Source organism: Mus musculus, chromosome 16, assembly GCF_000001635.26.
Source record: "Mus musculus strain C57BL/6J chromosome 16, GRCm38.p6 C57BL/6J".
NCBI classification, from domain to species: Eukaryota; Metazoa; Chordata; class Mammalia; order Rodentia; family Muridae; genus Mus; species Mus musculus.
Window position 1 is genome coordinate 27401353 of NC_000082.6, and position 19451 is coordinate 27420803.

The window sequence follows — 19451 nt, forward strand, 5'->3', positions numbered from 1 at the left end:
CTTATCTCAGCTGTAGGTGTTCCTTGAGAAAGCAGATGCTGTTGTTACTCAAGTCTTTATATCTATGACTATGTGTATCTTTATTTTCTGAAAATAGACCAGATCTGAAATGTAACTTGCTTATGGTTTGTCACTACTGCCAAACGATTTAGGTTTCACAGTAATTTCAACTCATAAAGTTCATTTCTGTAACAAAGGAAGTTTATGGAGTTGGATTTTCTAAACTTATAAGGGCAACATGAGTTACTAATGGAAAGTTATTTCTTTCAAGAAGTGTCACCAGTATGAGTAACAATTCTTCTGTCCCCTGCTGCTTTCCTGGAGTTTTCCCTGCTGCTCTGAGCCCCAGTCATTTTCCCTGGCAGATGGAAATTCCTGACTCAGTGTTTTCTCTTTGAATACTCACTTAGTTTCTCTGTGGTCTTGATAATGAAGTAAGTGGCTTGCGATAGTAAAGTAGTACTTCTGATTTGATGACTTGTATCATCTCAGCATTTTCAGAACTGCTGGCCTATAATCTGCTATGTCTGTGGTTAGTTATAGTGCTGCTTGCCAAATAAGTGGTTTAAGTTACTGGTTTTACACTTAGCTTTGAATTTGGCCGTAGGAGACATTAGTGGCACAGAAATTTACTTTGATAAACTGCATAAGAGTTAAAATTTTGAGATTAGATTGTTCTACTTTTTAAAATGTCTCTTCTGTGCTTAGACTAGTGTTTTGTGTGAGTGTGCCCGTCTCTGTGTGTGTGTGAGTATGACATTTGTGCATCTATGCACATGTTTAAGCTTACACACCTATCTTTCTATTCTATAAATCGTTGCTTTTATTTAAGTTTCAACATGAATTCACCTGCATATTGTATGCTAATAGATAGTTGTTCCAAGTGGAAAACTGGCTTTATTTATTTTTCTGGTAAGAGTGGAACAACTATTTGTATTTTACATTTGCTGCTTCAGAAAAATCAGACAGATTTACGTAGATTTATTTGTATTTTTTGCCATAAAACACAAGGGAATAGTATAAATTGAATCAAAACCTACTAAAACCTGTCCTTTTCCTAATGAGTATTTATTGCTCTACTGTTTGGATATTTACACTACTGTAAAAACACATCTTTTTATTACAAAATGTTCTGAAAGGATTGTAAGTATCCACTTTATGGAAAATTATTGGAAAATAGAATGTCTCAAAAGGAAAGGAATTTTAGTTACATTGTAATCCTACGCTATATTATTAGGGTTTTTTATGCTTATTCTTTCTGGAACATTCTGAAAATTCAACTCAAGTTGAAAAGTCAGATATTTCTGTTGTAGTCAAGAGTATTCTAGCTCTTAAGTTCTTACCTCTCTTTTTCTCTAGCTCTCTTTCTCCCCCTTTCTTCCCCCTCTCTCCACTTGGCCATGGCTGACCTCTCCTTTTCTACCTTTTCTCTTTCTCTCTGCCTTTCTACAATAAAGCTCTAAAACTAATAATAATAATAATAATAGTATTCTATAAGGCTTCCCAACATCACTGTTTGGCTCTTCTACTTGTATATACCACAGATGTTACTTGGTCTGTACGTGTTGTGCAAAGCAGGAGGCTTCATAGTGCCATGGTTCAGTGGTACGCTTTAGGGAATGTGGATGTCTTCCGGCTTAAACTAAGACTGCACTGTTCATGGTACCCACTGTAGGTCACAGGCTGTATTTTTCTGAAGACCATTTTACTTACTTACTTAATGCTCTGGTTTGAGAGGAGGAAGCCTTTGTGCTATAAAAGTACTTAATGGGAATATAAACCATTACTTGGATTGGACAGGGTAAGGCTGGATTTGATCACTATTGAAACTGTATGTGATTATCACTGTTGTTTACACGTTGGATGAGGCGATAAGCTATTTACCTTTTCTGTGAACAGTGACTGTTTGAAATAAAGTCTGTCATATAATGCTGTTGTTCTTGATATCTCCTTGGGAATAAAAGTTTCTGGTGCTATATGTGTTGGTATTGGAACTAACATAGTGACTCTTTTAGTTGCATATTTGGAAGGATCTATCCTGTTGCAGAACTTTTTAATGCAAAAGTAGGTTTTTCTCTTTTTATCTGCTGTCCATATTGCAGAATTAACCCCTGAGATGTCTTATTACTGGATTTAAAACTTTTTCTTTCTGTTTTTGACTTACTGACCTTGACTTGTTTTATTTAATTTTTTCATATGGTTAATATTTTCTAACTTTAAAAGTATTTGGCAGCCAGCAACTTCTGAGGTCATAGGCTAGATTTTTCAAAGCAGTGACTCAAGAAACTAATTACAAATTCTACAAATTCTTATCGGCTTCTTACCACGTTACACTCTGCTTCAAAGTGCTACATATATCCTAAGTCTTTTTGCTTCTTGCCTTAACAAACTTAAAATTGCATGTGTGTGTGGGTGCACACGTACATACAAACACACATACAAACACACACACATTACAGGCAGCATCACTCTCACCATTTCGGGATTGTCAGGATTATTTTTTATACATTTAGTGGTATGTTTTATTATGGTCCAAGGAGATCAATAGTGGACCACCTGTCTGAGTAGACCATCTTTCTTGATGTTCTATGGTTCTATCAGAGGCAGATACATGTACTGAATTTGGTTGATGAAATTTTGCTGTTTCTTGAAGAAGGATTGATAGATACCTTCTTAGGCCTGTTTTGAGTAGGTGGAGAATATGAGTGAATCAGTATACTAGATAGACATGAGTGGGAACATTTAGAATTTCACGTGCATGGGTGCATGGGGTGTTCTGTGTGTGTGTGTGTGTGTGTGTGTGTGTGTGTGTGTATGTGTGTTTGTGTGTGTGTGTATGTGGTGTGGTGTGTATGTAATGAAATCATCCTTATTCTCTATTTAAAAATTACTGTCCAGGCATTATTATAGAGTGGGAATAAAATGGCCCATAAGATATTCCTCTCTTTCAGGATTTACAATATGTACTGGAGACTCAGATGAATAAAATTGTGTCATGAGTTAGTGCTATAGTACCATCATATAAACAGCCCAATGTGCTGGTGTAAGTTTGGATTAATAGACAAGTGGTATTTGAAGTGGGATATTGAAGGCTGATCATAAATTTTCTATCCAATATTAGTGGGTAGTTTTGGCAAACAAAACAGGTTTCTCCCTTCTACTGTATCTTTATCACATATAATGATGTCTGAGCTTTTCCATACTTGCCAGGCCTTCCTCTTTCTTTGCTACATATATGCAACAACCAGATAAATGAAAATGAGAACTCAAACCAGTAACTACAGGGATCATTAGTCTTATTTTAGACTTTAACATTTTTTACATATTTAAGTGTTTTGCTTGTGTGCATGTTTATGTACTATATATATTCATGGTACCCACAAAAGCTGGAAAAGACTATGGATCCCCTGGAACTGGACTAGACTGTTGTGAGCTGCCATGTGGGTACTGGGAATGCAACCTGCCTCTTATACAAGAGCTGTAACCTCTCTTTAAAAACCACTGAGCTACCTCTTCAGCATCAGTATCCTCAATCTTACAACTGGTTAATACGACTTGATTCTTCAGTATGCAGTATGCAGGGATAAATGTCTTTATCTTTTCTGATTAACAAAGAAACTTTAGAAGTCTTTGTACTTTGTGAGTAGTTCAGTAGAGGATGACAATATACTATATATATATATATATATATACATATATATATATAGTATAAAATATATAGTATATATATATATATATATATATATATATATATTATGCATACAATAACACACACACACACACACAATGGATCACTGTCTGTCTGCCAGGAAGGATCAGCATCCCCCAGGCAGATTGAGAGGTAGATGGGAATTCGGATTTGAAGGCTGTACTTAATATTTCTACATCAGGTGACAGAGGAGAGTCAATCACTCTTCTGTTGCATACTTGACATTCAGCAGGAGCCATGGGTTTTCATTTTATGATTTATTTACTTTTGTTTATTTGTATGAGTGTTTATCCGCATTTATGTATGTGCAACACATGGGTGCCTGGTGCCTGTGGAAGCCAAACTAAGATCCTTTGCAAGAACAGTGATTGTTGTTAAACATTGGACCATTTCTCCAGACCCAACATTAAGGATTTTTGTGAATGATGAATTTATACTTTAATGAGACATTTTATGTATTATAAATTATTTAAACTAATAAACTAAAAATTTGAAATTGTTCTAAAGTGCACAGAATTCTTTTATTTTTATATTAAAGTGAAATAGTACTAATTAGTTCTCCATTTTGTTCTTTGTCCTCTACAGTGTGTAGAGATTTTGCCGTCCTGGAGGACCACACCCTGGCCCATAGCCTGCAGGAACAAGAGAGTAAGTAACATCTAATTCATGAGCCTGCAGCTTTCTCTTTAGTGGCAGCTTGCCTGGTCTCTTCTTGTGAGGGAAGGAGAAAGTCACTAAGTATACCTTAGTCTACCCTGAAGGATAGGTCTAGGCAAATGACAGGGGTACATAATGAAGTCTACATGTTTTGGAGTGAGAGTCAGGGATAAGAAGAATACTTACTGTCTGGGGAACGGGACAGACTTTCTCCTCCCTTCTTTGGGAGGGAGACAGTGGTTGTAAGTATATCTGTAGACTGTCAGGCTTTCCTGTGAAATAGAGACTGGGGCATTTTTCACAGGTAATGGTAGTGTTTACTTTCAGTAACATTGTGGATTTGTTGTTTAAGATAGGGTCTCATGTAGCCCAGGATGAAATGAAACCTGCTGTATAGTCTAGGATGATTTTGGAAGTCCTTCTGCTCTGTGTTCCATGTGCTGAAATTACAGACATGTAACACCACTCTAAGCTGATGCTGTTATGTCAAGGATGGAACCCAGGGCTTCCTGCATGCTAAACATGCATTCTGCCAAATAATACTGGTATAATCCCAACACCACATTGTGGATTGTTCTGAGTACTTACTAAGGATTTTAGTGGAAAGTAAAACACAGTTATATAGCAATTTGTGAGTTCTTGGGATGGAAACAGAAGTTAGTTGAAAGAACAGTGGCCAGCTTAGAGTGTCTATATAGACATCATGACACTGCTACTTTTATGTCATATGACCAAAGCAAATGACTTACTCCTTTTTGTATTCTTTGTACTTAGTGGAATAATTGTTGTAGTGCTTTTATCTATCGTTAGAAATATAAAATGGAGTGGTGGAAATATAGATCTTTTCATTGTGAGGCTTTTCTTAAATTAACTGTGAGGTTTTTATTAGCCAATCAGCATATTGTAACTCCCTTTTTAATGATTCTGTACAGTTGAGCATCATTTGGCATCCAACATTCAGCGGAACCGTCTGGTACAACATGATCTGCAGGTTGCTAAGCAGCTCCAAGAGGAAGACCTCAAAGCCCAAGCTCAGCTCCAGAAGCGCTACAAAGCCCTGTGAGATCTGGGGAATGGTGTGGACATGAGGCATGCCTATGGGAACAGCAGCTAGGGCGGGGAGGGGCCCCTCCCATCTCTGTTTCTTTTCTGTCTGGGATTTCAAACTGTATGGTGGCTGTCCAGTAATTTTCCTTGAAAAATGTTTTTGTTTTTGAACAAAGTATTGGGAAATGTTAATCATGTTCAGTACGCTTTTAGCTCTGTGACTTTGAACTGATTGGTTTGTCTCTTTCAATTTAGTCTTTGTACCCATGTCATGAAGAAAATAATCTCTTGTCTTCTGACTGTAAGTTTGTTTGGGGAAAGCATTGGAATAACAGACACCAATTTTTTATGTGCTATAATGAGTTCCTTTAGTTTTTCTTAGCTATGTTTGCTGCTCCGTCTTTCTTTGATTTCCTTGCTTTTCAAGAAGCACAATGTCCTAGAAAGCACTGGGTTGTAGAGTGATAAGTTATATGTGCTAAATATGAGAAATACAACATTTCGTTGTAGGACCCCCAAATCAGGGGCTCCTGGGAAGCTAGAAATGGTACCTTTCAGCCTTTGCTCTCTGGCAGTCTAGCTAGCTGGCACAGCAGGAATTGTAATTAATAGTACTTGTCACTCCAATCGGGACCTTTAGCCAGTATTGATGGCTGCTCACTCAGGTACTCCTCCTTCCTCGCCGTTCTGTATATTTAGCTGATGACTTAGAGCTCACCTCACTTGAAAGCTTTGAAGTCATGAAGCTCAGCCTAAGCTTCACTTTCACATCTTCTGTGTCATCTGTGACTTTTGCAATTTTGATCTGCTTTCCACATTGTGCTTCTGCTTTCTTTCTGTTCATTATTACCATGTTACCGTTTATTTCTTGTTTTAATGGGTAAGAACCTAACTTACTTTACCTGCAACAGAAAGTCATTAAGCCTAAGCCATGATTTATAACTTATTCAGTGGCATGAGAACCCATAGCTCATGACTGACCAAAATCAGGCCTATAGATGGTTTATTTAGGGATTGTTTGGTTCCTACCATGTCTGAAAGCAAAATCTGATTTGAGCTTCTATATACTCTGGTTTGTTTTAATACTACCTTATAATGCGTATACTATGTGTATAGTGTATAGTGTTAGTAGATACTATTTATATAGACACATATGCACTTTCAGGTACATCTTCCACTTTTGATACAAATGAAAATGATTTTTATTTCCTTGGGTTTGTTGAAATAGAACATTTGGGTTTCAATTGCTCCAGAGAAGTTAGGGTTGTCCTGATAGTACGGTGTAATGTAACATGCTAATTCTGAACATGGAGTATACAAACGTGTCTGAGACTCAGAAATATTTGAAGTTCAGTTTTTGGGGGGAAATGGTGGGAAATATATTTTTTAGCAGGTGAACTGCAAAATATAATTGTTTTTCCCCCCAGCTTGTTTCAAAGTAGTAATTGCTAAGCACATTTTTGTTCATCTTTCCTAAATGATTACTTTGTAAAAGCAGTAACTTCCCAGACTACCACATTATACAATTTTAAACCTTTCATTTAAAAAAAACTGAAACTTTATAGTTATTTCCGAGAAAATGAAATTTCTCTGTTTTAAAGATGCTAGGAGAGATGGCTCAGTGGTAAAGAGCACTTGCTGCCCTGGGAGAGAACCAGGTTTAGTTCCCATTACCACCCGTAGCAACCATCCATAACTCCATTTCTTGTGTACTAGACATATGTGGTGCCTACACACACATATGCAACCCTTATACATAAATAAATACATCTTAAAGGTTCTGTTTTTCTTAGCAAAATGATTGCCCTGATTCCTTCCATCAAAATGTAGGAAAGACTTTCGGATTGTTTGTTTTCTCCATGTTGAACATTGTTCTGGGCCCATAGTAGGTGTTTGTTAATTTTCTGTTTTATGCATTAATACCAACATTGAACAAATAAGCAAAAAATTAAAACAAAAAAAAGCTGTGGTAGCAACAATGTTTCTAATGTCCAAAGCGTTGAGAAATTGGCATTTTCCAAAGAAGCCTCCACTTGGAGCCACAGTTAAAGAAGGCAAGCTCTTTTTGTCCTATAAAATTTTTAACACATCATTTGGTTACTAAATTTAAAAATAATAAAGCTTATGTGTTATTTATATAACATTTAAAAAGCCATGCTATTACTTATAATCACAAAATTATTGATGTTTTCATGAAGTTGCTCACATTCTTTTTCTATGTGTTCTGTGTTTTGATATTGGTGGGTATTGATCTCCTGGGCAAGGCAGCTTCTGCAGAATTCTGGAAGAGCCGGTGCTTTCTTGTAGAGTGGCTCCAGTTGGGTGATGCGATGTAGCTTTCATTACAGTGTCTGAAGGAGATGCCAGTTTTCCAATGTAGTCCCTTTGTGTTCCAATTTTCTCCTCTGTTCGGTTGGGCATTGATCCTTATTTGCCAGTGCCATGCAGATTGAGTTAAAATATGTTATCAGCTCATAGTGAGTATTCAATAAAACTTTCTGTTTAAGAAGAATGCTCCCTTCTGTCTTGTTTATATCACCTATACCTTTGTTTTACAGTGAACAACATGATTGTGAAATTGCTCAGGAAATCCAGGAGAAGCTAACCATTGAGGCTGAGAGACGACGCATTCAGGAAAAGAAGGATGAGGTATGATTTTGTTAAAGTTCTATGTCCATTGAAGAGATTTAGCTCAATTCAGCCTTTCTGGATGGCAGCAGGACTCCTCATCTGGAGTTCAGGCGAGCCTGGGTGTTGTTTTCTGTGGACCACTGTTTATTGTCTCTTCATGGCTTGTATTGTGGGGAAATCTTGACATGCAATTGAGTTAGTTTTCTAGCACTACAGAAAGACATATGTTATCTCTCTCCTTCTCTCCACTTGCCCTAAACTTCAGTGGCTAGTCCCACCCAGCCCCTGCCAGGATCCTTGGCCACCAGCCTGTAGCAGAGGCTACAGTCCCCAGTCCCCTTCTCTACCCCCCTGGGGGGACCTCACATGTCTTCTTCCTCCAAAGCATGGCAGAAAAAAATCCCCTCTCTTTCCTCTGCCTTTTCCTCCTTCGACCCAGAAGTCACACCTATACCTTCTACACAGCAATTGGCCCCTGGCCTTCTTTTACTGACAAATCAAGATCCATTTGGGGAACCAGACCTTAGCATTAGAACCACCCCTTTCATGAAATAGGCTTTGGTGGTCATTGTATTGATTTATAGCACTGAAGAAAATGATTGGTCAATCCAGGGACACATTTCATAGATAGCTACAGGGGGTGATGCTAAATCAAGTAAAGTGGGATTGTTCTACAGTAATCAGCATGTGTCACTTTTAGGTAAATCAGCATTATTAGTAAATTATCCTTTATACCCAGAGCCACCTTTGCTCCTTGTTATTTAATTAATTACCAATGAGTGTGAGTTATCTGAGTGTTAGCTGTTTGTTAAAGAAATAAATCAGGATTATCTGATAGTTATGACAAGTACTAATTAAAGTTGACGTCTTACTTCATTGTTTTAGTGTGATAAGAGACCTTTTCTTATTGCAGCAGGTCTAGCTTCTCTTTAATAAATGTTCTCCTGGGATGAAACCAGGCTGAAAGAAGTAATTGTACTCTCTAGACAGGAAGCTTCTCTGTGTAATTTAACAGATGGAGTGACATCTTGTAAATACTACTTGTCTTCTCTGATCCTATCTCAGTTCAGGAAAACAGGATAGAAAGAGAAACCAAACACTAGATTTTAGGTCTGTGGGTTCAAGTAAACAAGGTAGTAATTAATCCCATTTTGCAGAATAAGAAAGCAAGTGTTAAATAATGGTTTCTCCCAAGCTACAATAAGATGCTAGAGAAATTGTGTGCTATTTAGTTCTAACATATGCATTATGCACAATATCTAAGTGTGTGCTTGAAAGTTGGGATGATCAGGCCTAAATTTTATCTTTTTAGTTTTTAGCTGTTTGATTTTCACCTTTTTCGTTAAATATGTGTTAAGTTCCAAAATGTCCAGGCATGTCAGTTCCCTATATCTCTGCAACTGGGAGGCTGTGGTTGGAATTCAGTGAAATAGTATGTAAAAGACCTCCAGTGCTTGTGACATTGATAAGTGCTTTCTTGTTTGCTTTGGCTGGCTGGGTTTTCTAGTTTTCTATAGTATATATGCAAAAATAGAGGAAAAGTAAATGACTTAAGTGGGTTCCAATATGGTGTGGTTTAAAGGTTTGTTTTGTTTTGTTTTGTATTTTTGTTTGTTTTTGTTTTTTTTTTGTTTTTTGTTTTTTTTTTTGTTTTGTTTTTTTTTTGTTTTGTTTTTTTTTTGCTTGTCCTTCATTGTGTTGATCTATCTGGCCTTCCCTAGTAGAATCGAAAGTTAACTGAGAAACACCAGCATGGAGATTTTAGCAACTAAGCTGTTATGTTTGGCCCATAGAAATTTCTTCAAATTTTTTATCTGCTCAAACTCATGCCTTAGTTATATCAGGATGACTGCTGTGAAAGATATTCTTATGAAAAAAGTGTGACTTTCAGTGACTTGTGTGTTATTAGTAGTAATTGACTGATGTTCCTTTCTTGTTGCTGAAGGCTGGGTCTGTGGTCCTCAGAAGCAGAGTGATAGTCCCATGTCTCTGGCCTGATTTTGGCAAAGCACTCTTGGTTACTAATGAACTGCTCGCTCTCTCCTTGTTCTTCCTGTGGAGTCTGCTTAGTTCATTTCTCAGTAGTGTAGTTCTGGAAAACTACTCTTCTCTGCATTTTCACCTAAATCTTTGGAGACTCTGTGTCAACTCCCCTGAGTAGTTTATCCCCTCATCCCTACCTCCCGGCCCCCACCCCAGCCCTAACCACAAAGTAAAGATCAAAGCCTTTCTTCTTGGGTCAGGGGGACTTTTCTAAACAGTGTTGCTCAGGAGACATAATAGAGGCCTACAGCTTTGTGTAGGAGAGTGAGCATTTTCAGCTACTACAGTGTTTATTATAGCTCCTATTGGATGTGTTAGCAGAGAGCGCATGTGAGGAAAGCAGGGCCTTTGTGCAGACAGATGTAGAAAGGAGGACAAGAGGCTGCCTGCTTCACATGATTCTAGTCCCCATTTTCTTTCCCTTCCTCCTTTTCTTTCTTCCCTGTACCCCTCCACTTCTCCATTCTCTTCCTCACCTCACATTGCTTTTATGTAGTGTGTTAAATACACTAGTTAAAATGTTCTCTAGGTGCCCATTGGAGAGGCTGCAGCTTGTTGCTGTACTAGACTAGTAGTGTTTGAGATGACGGCGTCTGGGTTGATTCCATTTTGTTGTGTATCTCTTAGGTCACAAATAGGCATTCATTGGTGTTTTAAAGTAAATCCAAAGAATGTATGTCTAGTTGACATAACTTAAATTCTTATAACTCTGTATATGTGCATGACATGTATATTTGTGTATGTTTGTATCTCTCTGTGTGTGTATGTGTGTACACAAAGGCGTACTATATCTTGTACATTTAAAACGTGTATGTGGTGTAATGCTATTTTAGGAAAGTTTTCTTCTCCTTTCTTTTGGCTAACTCTGTCATGGTTCTGGTGTATCAGCCATGTGGACCACGAACTGTTAAGAGAGAAACTTAGTAACTGATTCATAATCAAATGAATCCTCTGTGAGCTGTGCTTATTGGTAGCATTGTCAGGGTGTTACGAGTCCACAGAATTGTATTTATATAAGTTAATTATTTTGAGACCAGCTCAAGCAGCAGTAGATTGTGTTAGTGCAATTTTGGCTGTGTTTTGGTCTGTAAACTACATGTGCATATATGCAGCAGTAAGGCAGAGGGAGGAAGGGAGGGAGGGAGGCTTCTGGTTGAGGGAACCTTCCTCATCTTAGCCTAGGGATTTGGCTACATTACACCTAGAGCCTTTCCAAGGTTCCTGGCTTTATAGGGCAACCCTTGATATTATACCTACTTTGAGAGTCCCCCTAAGTTAGGCACTCGTTTATTAAATATAACTAATAGAGTAGAGTAGCAATCCAAATGAGTGGGTTTGATACTCTCTTTCACCCCTATTACTGACCGTCGTGTAAAGCTCATTATTTTTAGATAATCTTTTCATTTTTAATTTAAAATTTTCTTTCCTTGAAAACCTATTATGAATTGTAAGACAGAGGTGAAACCCTTCTGTATGTAGTGTAAAGTTTCCCTAAATTGCTCAGCCCCATGGTTCAGGAGAGTGTTCCCTCTGGGAAAGGTCTGAGGCTGCCTGGGCTATTAGTGGCTATGCTAGAATAATGAGCCGCCATGCTCTGCGTTATTCTCCTGTGCTCTTCCACCGGATAGATGAGGTTAAGGACCTTGGCCTTGTGTTTGTATTTTCTACTGTTGAGAGCTTATTTGGCCCCGTTAAGAACGTTTGTATGTATGTTTCATTGCTCCTCCCCCCCACCTCCACCACTCCTCCATTTCTATCCAGAAAACGGCAGGCCTCCCATGATGTCAGCCAACTGTGGCATACCAAGCTGCCCTTCCTCCTTTCTTTCATTCTTTCTGCAATTTTGTGGAGCAATACTGGTAATTGAACTCAGAGCCTTGGGGATGCTGGGGATAGTTTTCCACTGAGCTGTACCCCCAGCCTTCAGTGTTCACTTTAAAGAGTTAACTACAGTGCATGCTTTGGACCAAGTGCTTTATTTCATTTTGTTTGGAGGATCTGCTGAGACAGTGTGATCTGTTTTGGATTCTGTGTTAACAGGAAGGGAACCGAGGATCACGGGTTTGTTCCTGTCAAGAATGATCAGTTGATTGACAGCATCGAGTTTAGTGACTAGTACTAGCTGCATGGAGCTCCTTTCAGAGAAAACCTTGTTGTCTTTAGTCACCTGCAGGAGTGCCTCAGGCTGCAGTGGAGCTGGAAGGTTGAAGGAGATCTCCCTTTGAGACCTGTGACCTGTAGTGCAGTGGCAACTCCCATTGACTCTGTATTCTTCTTTTTTAAAATTAATTAATTGATTTTTTTAACCCTCCATATTTTACTCCCCTCCCCATCCACCCTCCCACTGTTCCACATCCCATACCTCCTTCCCACTCCTCCTGTCTCCACATGAATGTCTCCACCCCTCATTCAACCTGACCTCTAAACTCCCTGGGGCCTACAGTCTCTTGAGGGTTAGGTGCATCACCTCTGAATGAACACAGAACCAGAAGTCCTCTACTGTATGTGTGTTAGGGGCCTCACATCAGCTGGTGTATGCTGTCTGTTTGGTTCTCAGGGGTCCAGATTAATTGAGACTGCTGGTCCTCCTACAGGATCGCCCTTCTCCTCAGCTTCTTACAGCCTTCCCTAATTCAACAACAGGGGTCAGCTGCTTCTGTCCATTGGTTGAATGCAAATATCTGCATCTGACTCTTTCAGCTGCTTGTTGGGTCTTCTGGCAGACAGGTCATGCATGCTAGCTCCCTTTTTGTGAGTGTTCCATAACCTCAGTAATAGTGTCAGGCCTTGGGACCTCCCATTGAGCTGGATCCCACTTTGGGTCTGTCTCTGGATCTTCTTTTCCTCAGGCTCCTCTCCATTTTCATCCCTGTAATTCTTTCAGACAGGAACAATTATGGGTCAGAGGTGTGACTGTGGAATGGCAACCCCATCCCTCACTTGGATATCCTGTCTTCCTGCTAGAGGTGGGCTCTATAAGTTCCCTCTCCCTACTGTTGAACACTTCATTTATGGTCCCTCCCTTTGAGTCCTGGGATTCTCTCACTGCCCAGGTCTTCGGTGCATTCTGGGGGAGAGAGGTGTCCCCCAACCTTCTACCTCCTAAGGTTGCCTGTTTCCATTCTTTCTGCTGGCTCTCAGGGCTTCAGTCCTTTTCCTTCACCAGCCTACCAGCACCACTTTTCCTCCCAGGTCCCTCCCTCCCCACTTGTGATTGCTTTCTTCTCTCTCCCAAGTGCTCAGACAGGGCCTGTGCATTCCAGGCAGAAGTTTACCTTCATACCTTCTCTTTTACTGTTAACATAGCAGTATTTCTGTGAAAAGCTGACTCAGAATCACCACCAAAAATTAAAAATCTTATGATTTTTAGTTATAAAAATTGTAAAAATATAATCTTAATAGAATTTCATAAAATTATAAAACTTTTAATTGTATTGTAAAAGTACAAATTTTATAACTAAATTATAAGTCAGTTTATTAAGTTGTGGAGCTTGCTATTTTCTTGCAAATCCTAATCATATATTTGGATGAAAAACATAAATACATATTTTAGAAATTATGTTAGAATTAGCTTTAGGTAAACTTTGACTCTATAGATTTAACTAGCTTTATAGTTTTTCTAAATTTAAATTTGTATTTTTACTTATTCACTTTCCATCCCACTAATTGCCCCCATCCTGGTCACCCCCTCCCACAATTTTTCCCCATCTCCCTCCTCTTCTCTTCTGAGGGGATGGGGCCCCTCTGGGTATCCCCCAATCCTGGTGTCTCTGTGAGGCTAGGGACTTCCTCTTCCACTCAGGCCAGACAAAGCAGCCAGCTAGAAGAAAATATCTGTCAGGCACAGCTTTTGTGATAGCCCCCACTCCAATTGTTTGGGACCCACATGAAGGCCAAGCTGCACATCTCCTACATATGAGGGAGGAGGCTTAGGCCCAGCCTGTGTATGTTCTTTGGTTGGTGATTCAGTGTCTGAGAGCCCCCAAGGGTTGAGGTTAGTTGACTCTGTTGGTCTTCCTGTGGTGTTCCTATCCCCTTCGGGCCCCAGAATCCTTCTTCTTATTCTTCCAGAGGAGTCCCCAAGCCCAATTCACTGTTTGGCTTTCGGTGTCTGTATCTGTCTGTGTCAGATGCTAGGTGGAGCCTCTCAGAGGACAACATGCTCCTGTCTGCAAGCATAACGGAGTATCATTAATAGTATTAGGGATTCGTGCTTGCCCACGGGATGGGTCTCACATCGGGCTGGTTGTTCATTGGCAATTTCCTCATTCTCTGTTCCATTTCCTATCCCTGTATTTCTTGTAGACAGGATACATTTTGGGTTGAAACTTTTGTGGGTCGGTTGGTGTCTCTATTGCTCCACTGGGTTTCCTGCTTAGCTCCAGGAGGTGGCCTCTTCAGGTTCTATATCCCCAGTTTAGTAAGTCACAGCTAATGTCACCCCCATTGATTCTTGAGCACTTCCCTTATCCCAGGTCTCTGTTTACTGCTGGAGGTGCCCCCACCTATTAACCCCTCTCAGTTACAGGTTTCCATTCATCTTTGTGGCTGTCTAGCAATTTCTCCTGTCTTTCAGCACATCTGACCCTGACCCTCCTCCCCCCCAATTGCCCTACCCATTCTCCCTCCCTCCCAGTTCCCTCTCTCCTTCTGCATCTTATGCCTATTTTATTCCCCCTTCTAAGTGAGACGCAAGCATCCTTGCTTGGGCCTTCCTTCTTGTTTGGGTCTGTGGAGTGTAACATGGTAACTGTATTTTATGGTTGATATTCACTTATAAGTGAGTACATACCATGCATGTCTTTTTTTTTAGATTGGGTTACCTCACTCAGGGTGATATTCTCAAGTTCCATCAATTTGTCTGCAAAATTCATGTCTTAGTTTTTAATAGTTGAATAGTATTCCATTGTGTAGATGTACCACATTTTCTTTATCCATTCTTCAGTTGAGGGACATCTAGGTTGTTTCCAGTTTCTGGCTATTATGAATAAAGCTGCTATGAATATAGTTGAGCAAGAATCTTTGTGGGATGCTGGAACACCTTTTGGGTATACGCCCAGGAATGCTATAGCTGGGTCTTGAGGTAGAACTATTCCCAGTTTTCTGAGAAACTGCCAAATTGATTTCCATATTGGTTGTACAAGTTTGTACTCACCCAGCAATGAAGAAGTGTTCCCCTTGTTCCACACCATCACCACCATGTGCTCTCTTGAGTTTTTTATCTTATCCATTCTGATGGGAGCCTCAGAGATATTTTAATTTGCATTTCCCTGATGAATAGAACTTGGAGCATTTGTTTAAGTGCTTCTCAGCCATTCACAATTCCTCTGTTTAGAATTTCTGTATACAGAACTGTATACCTTTTTTTTTTTTTTTTAATTGGGTTATTTTGGTTGTTGGTGTCTAACTTCCTGAGTTCTTTATAAATTTTGGATAATATCCTTCTGTCAGATGTAGGATTCTTGAAGATTCTTTCCCAATCTCTAGATTGGGACAAACCAGCAGATTTGTCCTATGCAGTGTCCTTTGCCTTACAGAAGCTTTGCAGTTTCAAGATATCTCATTTATGAATTGTTGGTCTTCGAGCCTGAGCCATTGGTACATTTTTACTGGAGAAAAATAAAGTCCAGCTTGCCTTTCTGCATTATACGCTTGCTCTTGCCAAGCATCTGAATAACATTTGCTGAGTGCATGAAAGTCTGAAGGATCTTCGTCACGGAGAACAGCTGACAGGGGAGTCTGGTTTCACTGTGTCAACCTTGTTCACTCTCTGATGATCTTGTTTTCTCCTCTATTTTATTTTCTTAGGACATAGCACGTCTTTTGCAAGAGAAGGAGCTACAGGAGGAGAAAAGGAGGAAGAAACACACTCCAGAGTTTTCTGGGGGCAGTGTTTTTGGAGATAACTACTATCATGAGGATGGAGGTAACAGCCAATGCCTGCATGTGATCTTCTCTGTCCTTAGCCTCAGCTACACAACTCCTTTTTCATTTGGTCCGTAAATCAGCTGAGGAGTTTGGAGACATATCTCTTATCCTCAGGCCCTGAGTACAGTTTAGATTTGTGGCAATGTTCTATTTGATTTTAAAATTTATGTTTTATTTTGTTTTAAAGACTGTAATTTGCATTTATGACAGTTGTCTTTTTGACTTAGAACTTGAACATGGCTTTGTAACGTTGATGCACTCCTTTGTGATAAAGCCATTGTATCGTACTATTTCCTAAGTGCAAAACTTGTGGTAGAGAAAATGGTGGGTGTGGCTTAGGAGGTAACATTTTCCTCAAAGAGGACTTAGCAGTGCTGTTTGAGTGCAGAAGAGTATCATGCATCAGTCACTGGGTAAGAGCTTTATCTGCCCTTTCCTTTCTCTGATGACTTGCAGTACCAGACTGGCAATCCACTGTTTCCTGTTGTTCTTGATTCCTCTGCTGCTTCATTACCGCATAGAATAATTGGTGAGGGAGAGAACTTCCCCTGGAGTCCCACGTTGTATTGCCTGCTTTTCAGTGTGGTGGTGGTGACACTGCAGCAGTGCAAATCATCTTCAGAGTGTGTTGGGAACAGAACATTTGCAAACAAAACTTAGTTAAGCGCTCTCAGAGATTTAACAAATGAAGGACATTTCTTCTATCTTCATGTGTTAATTGATATTTGAGGTTCAATTTGAAGATTATACTTGCAGAGATACCAGTGAACAAAACTAAAAACAGCTTAGCGAGTAAAAGTTTTCAGATCAATGATCTTAGAGTGTTTAGAAAACCAGTTACCAGCTTCTTTTAAAGAATTCTATCTCATAAAAGTAAGTGTGCTTTTGCCTTTAATAAGCAGAAGGGAGCGTGTGTGTGTGTGTGTGTGTGTGTGTGTGTGTGTGTGTATTATTGTAGTTTGAGAATAATACTGCCCAGCTGCCTCCTCCCCAATTTTTTTTCCTAACAAGACTGTAACTAGCAGTCACCTCTTTGGCCTGTTTGGAAAGTAACTTGATTTTGATCTCCTTCTCCGTAAGCTCAACTCTTTTGTTTTTTAAATTGCTATCTTTATTATACTCATTTCTCTTCTGACATTGTATATTGCATCTTATACAAAGAAAAATTATTACCAATGTTTTATATAATAGGATCCAGGAGGTATAAAGTTACTTATTATTCTCTAGTGAGAAATCAAATCTTAGAAATGTAGAATTTTAGTGGTGGTGGCTTTTATTTTTTTAATTTTTAAATTTGCTTTCAAAGTGTGTTCAATATAACAAAAATTACTCAAAATTTTTAAATTTTATTTTATGTGTATGAGTGTTTTGCCTTCAAGTATGTCTGTGCATTCCATGTGCCCATGGAGGTCAGAAGAAGGTGTCAGATCTCCTGGAACTAGATTTAAAGATGGTTTTGAGTCACCCTGTGGTGCTGGGAATCAAACTTGGGTCCTCTGGAGGAATGTTCTTTACCACTTGAGTCATCTTTTCAGCCCCTCTATTTTAAGAGTCTGAAAAACATTAGTCACCTAAAATGTCCATTTTAGGTCCTTGTATTAAACCCTAATACTAACTTGAGCTGGTACTCAGACTTTATGATAGGAGACTGTTTAAACATTTTGTGGTTTTTGTTTTTTGGTTTGGGGGTTGTTGTTTGTTTGTTTGTTTGTTTGTTTTAGGATCCCAAAAATTATATTTATTTTACTTACTTTTATAAACATGTAGAGAGTAGAATAAGTGCGTGTTTCAAGGTATTTGAGAGTATTAAGGAATAGCAAGTGTTGGTTCCTCTGAACTTGTATAGACACTGGTATTTCCTTTAGCTCGGCTATAGTGTGGGTATTTTTTATAGTTCTCATTTGCGGCCTTTGTGGTAGACCAAGTTGGATTCCATAAGGAGTATGCTGTTCACCTTATCTTTACAAAGCACTCCTTATATGCTTTATGCATGGGTTCTTTCCCAACACACACGATCAATTGAGCAATTCTTAGATTGTGCCTTTTTGTCTTTTTTAAATCTGTTTTTTCCTTAATTATGCAATAATCATAGTGTGTCAATGTCTTTGCCCTTTCAGCTTTTGCTGTACATAAGCTTTAATTAATCATAAAAATGATCAACTATAGATTATAAATTTGAAATTATCCAAAACATTTGTGAGATGTTTGGAGAAAAATAGCACAGATTATTCATTTGTAAATTTACGTTTTTCTTCAGAGTCACTTGCTTTGTATCATGTTCATATTTGTGATCGTCTCTTACCTACAATAACCTGTGAGGATTATTATTTCAGTTTCTTAGGAAAATTTGTAGTTTGACTTCTGGCATTTTTCTTATTTATAAAATGAAATTATAAAATATATATTTCTTACATAGATTCTGAAAAGATCAAATAATGAGATCTTGATGAATGACTTGTAATTTTAAAGTTTATTTAAAGTGTGCTATACATGCATACTACATAAATACATGTATACATGCATACTACACAAATACATATATACATACATGTAGATACATTTGGATATGCATATTGTTTAAACAAAAACTTCCTTTAAATGAGAAACATGGAGGCACACACTTAAAATGTATATATGTGTGTGTGTGTGTGTGTGTGTGTGTGTGTGTGTATGTGCGCGTGCCATACGTACCACACACAGATTGCCAATGAAGACGTTAATGTTATTTGCTGGATAACCTGGTCTCAAGAACATCCAAGTCTCTCTCTGCAACCAGAAGGGATCGGAAAGGATTTGGGTAGAATCTTCAACTGTGGTTACCCACTACCCTAGATTGAAAGATGCTATTTTAGGTAAACTATAGAAAATACAACTACTACCAATACCTGTTCAGGAGAAATTAAAACTAAATCATACTCTCATAAATTCATGCACAAACAAAAATCTTTGGTTGTGCTGTGAGCTTAATGATGGACTCCACTCACACAGCTCCATAAATAAGCTGCTACAGACACTGTAAACCACCTCTCTGAATGAGGGCATCAGTATTATATTCATTCTTTGGAGAAGCCAATTCTTTATCTGTTGTGAAAACAGTTAATGAACGTCAAAAGAACAGATCTTTTAACTGTAGAAACTGGTACATCTCAGTTAATTTTATGTCAAGTACAAATTTGACTATGAACTCGGGATAAAATAAGTGTTGAATTTATGTAAAGACTTTCCTTCTTTATATAAATAGCAGTGTTTTTACATCCTTTCTTTATATTAGAGTCCAACAACACAGCTCAACAAAACCCCCTTAAGTCTGCCTACTCATGGAACCTGTTTCCAAGTTCAGCAAATGATTGATTATAGCAAGGAACAGCTTAGTTATCTGAGCATCTTTTCACGGAATAAGAATTTGTTTTTAACTATTTCCGAAGGGTTGTTTAAT

The 19451-nt window shown here is 38.6% G+C and overlaps 1 protein-coding gene across 6 annotated transcripts in view; it reads left to right on the forward strand.

The window, feature by feature from the left end:
• The window catches only part of Ccdc50 (coiled-coil domain containing 50), a 65154-nt gene that overhangs the window by 14288 nt on the left and 31415 nt on the right, over positions 1 to 19451 (forward strand). For 5 of the 6 annotated variants that reach the window (XM_011246002.3, NM_026202.4, NM_001025615.3 and 2 more), the window contains exons 2-5: positions 4295 to 4357; positions 5299 to 5425; positions 7972 to 8062; positions 15896 to 16013. In XM_011246002.3, coding sequence (XP_011244304.1) covers positions 4295 to 4357; positions 5299 to 5425; positions 7972 to 8062; positions 15896 to 16013 — 399 coding nt within the window. Of the gene's footprint in view, positions 1 to 4294; positions 4358 to 5298; positions 5426 to 5668; positions 5715 to 7971; positions 8063 to 15895; positions 16014 to 19451 lie in introns of all 6 variants that reach the window. The other variant, NM_001289436.1, reaches the window with a different exon arrangement.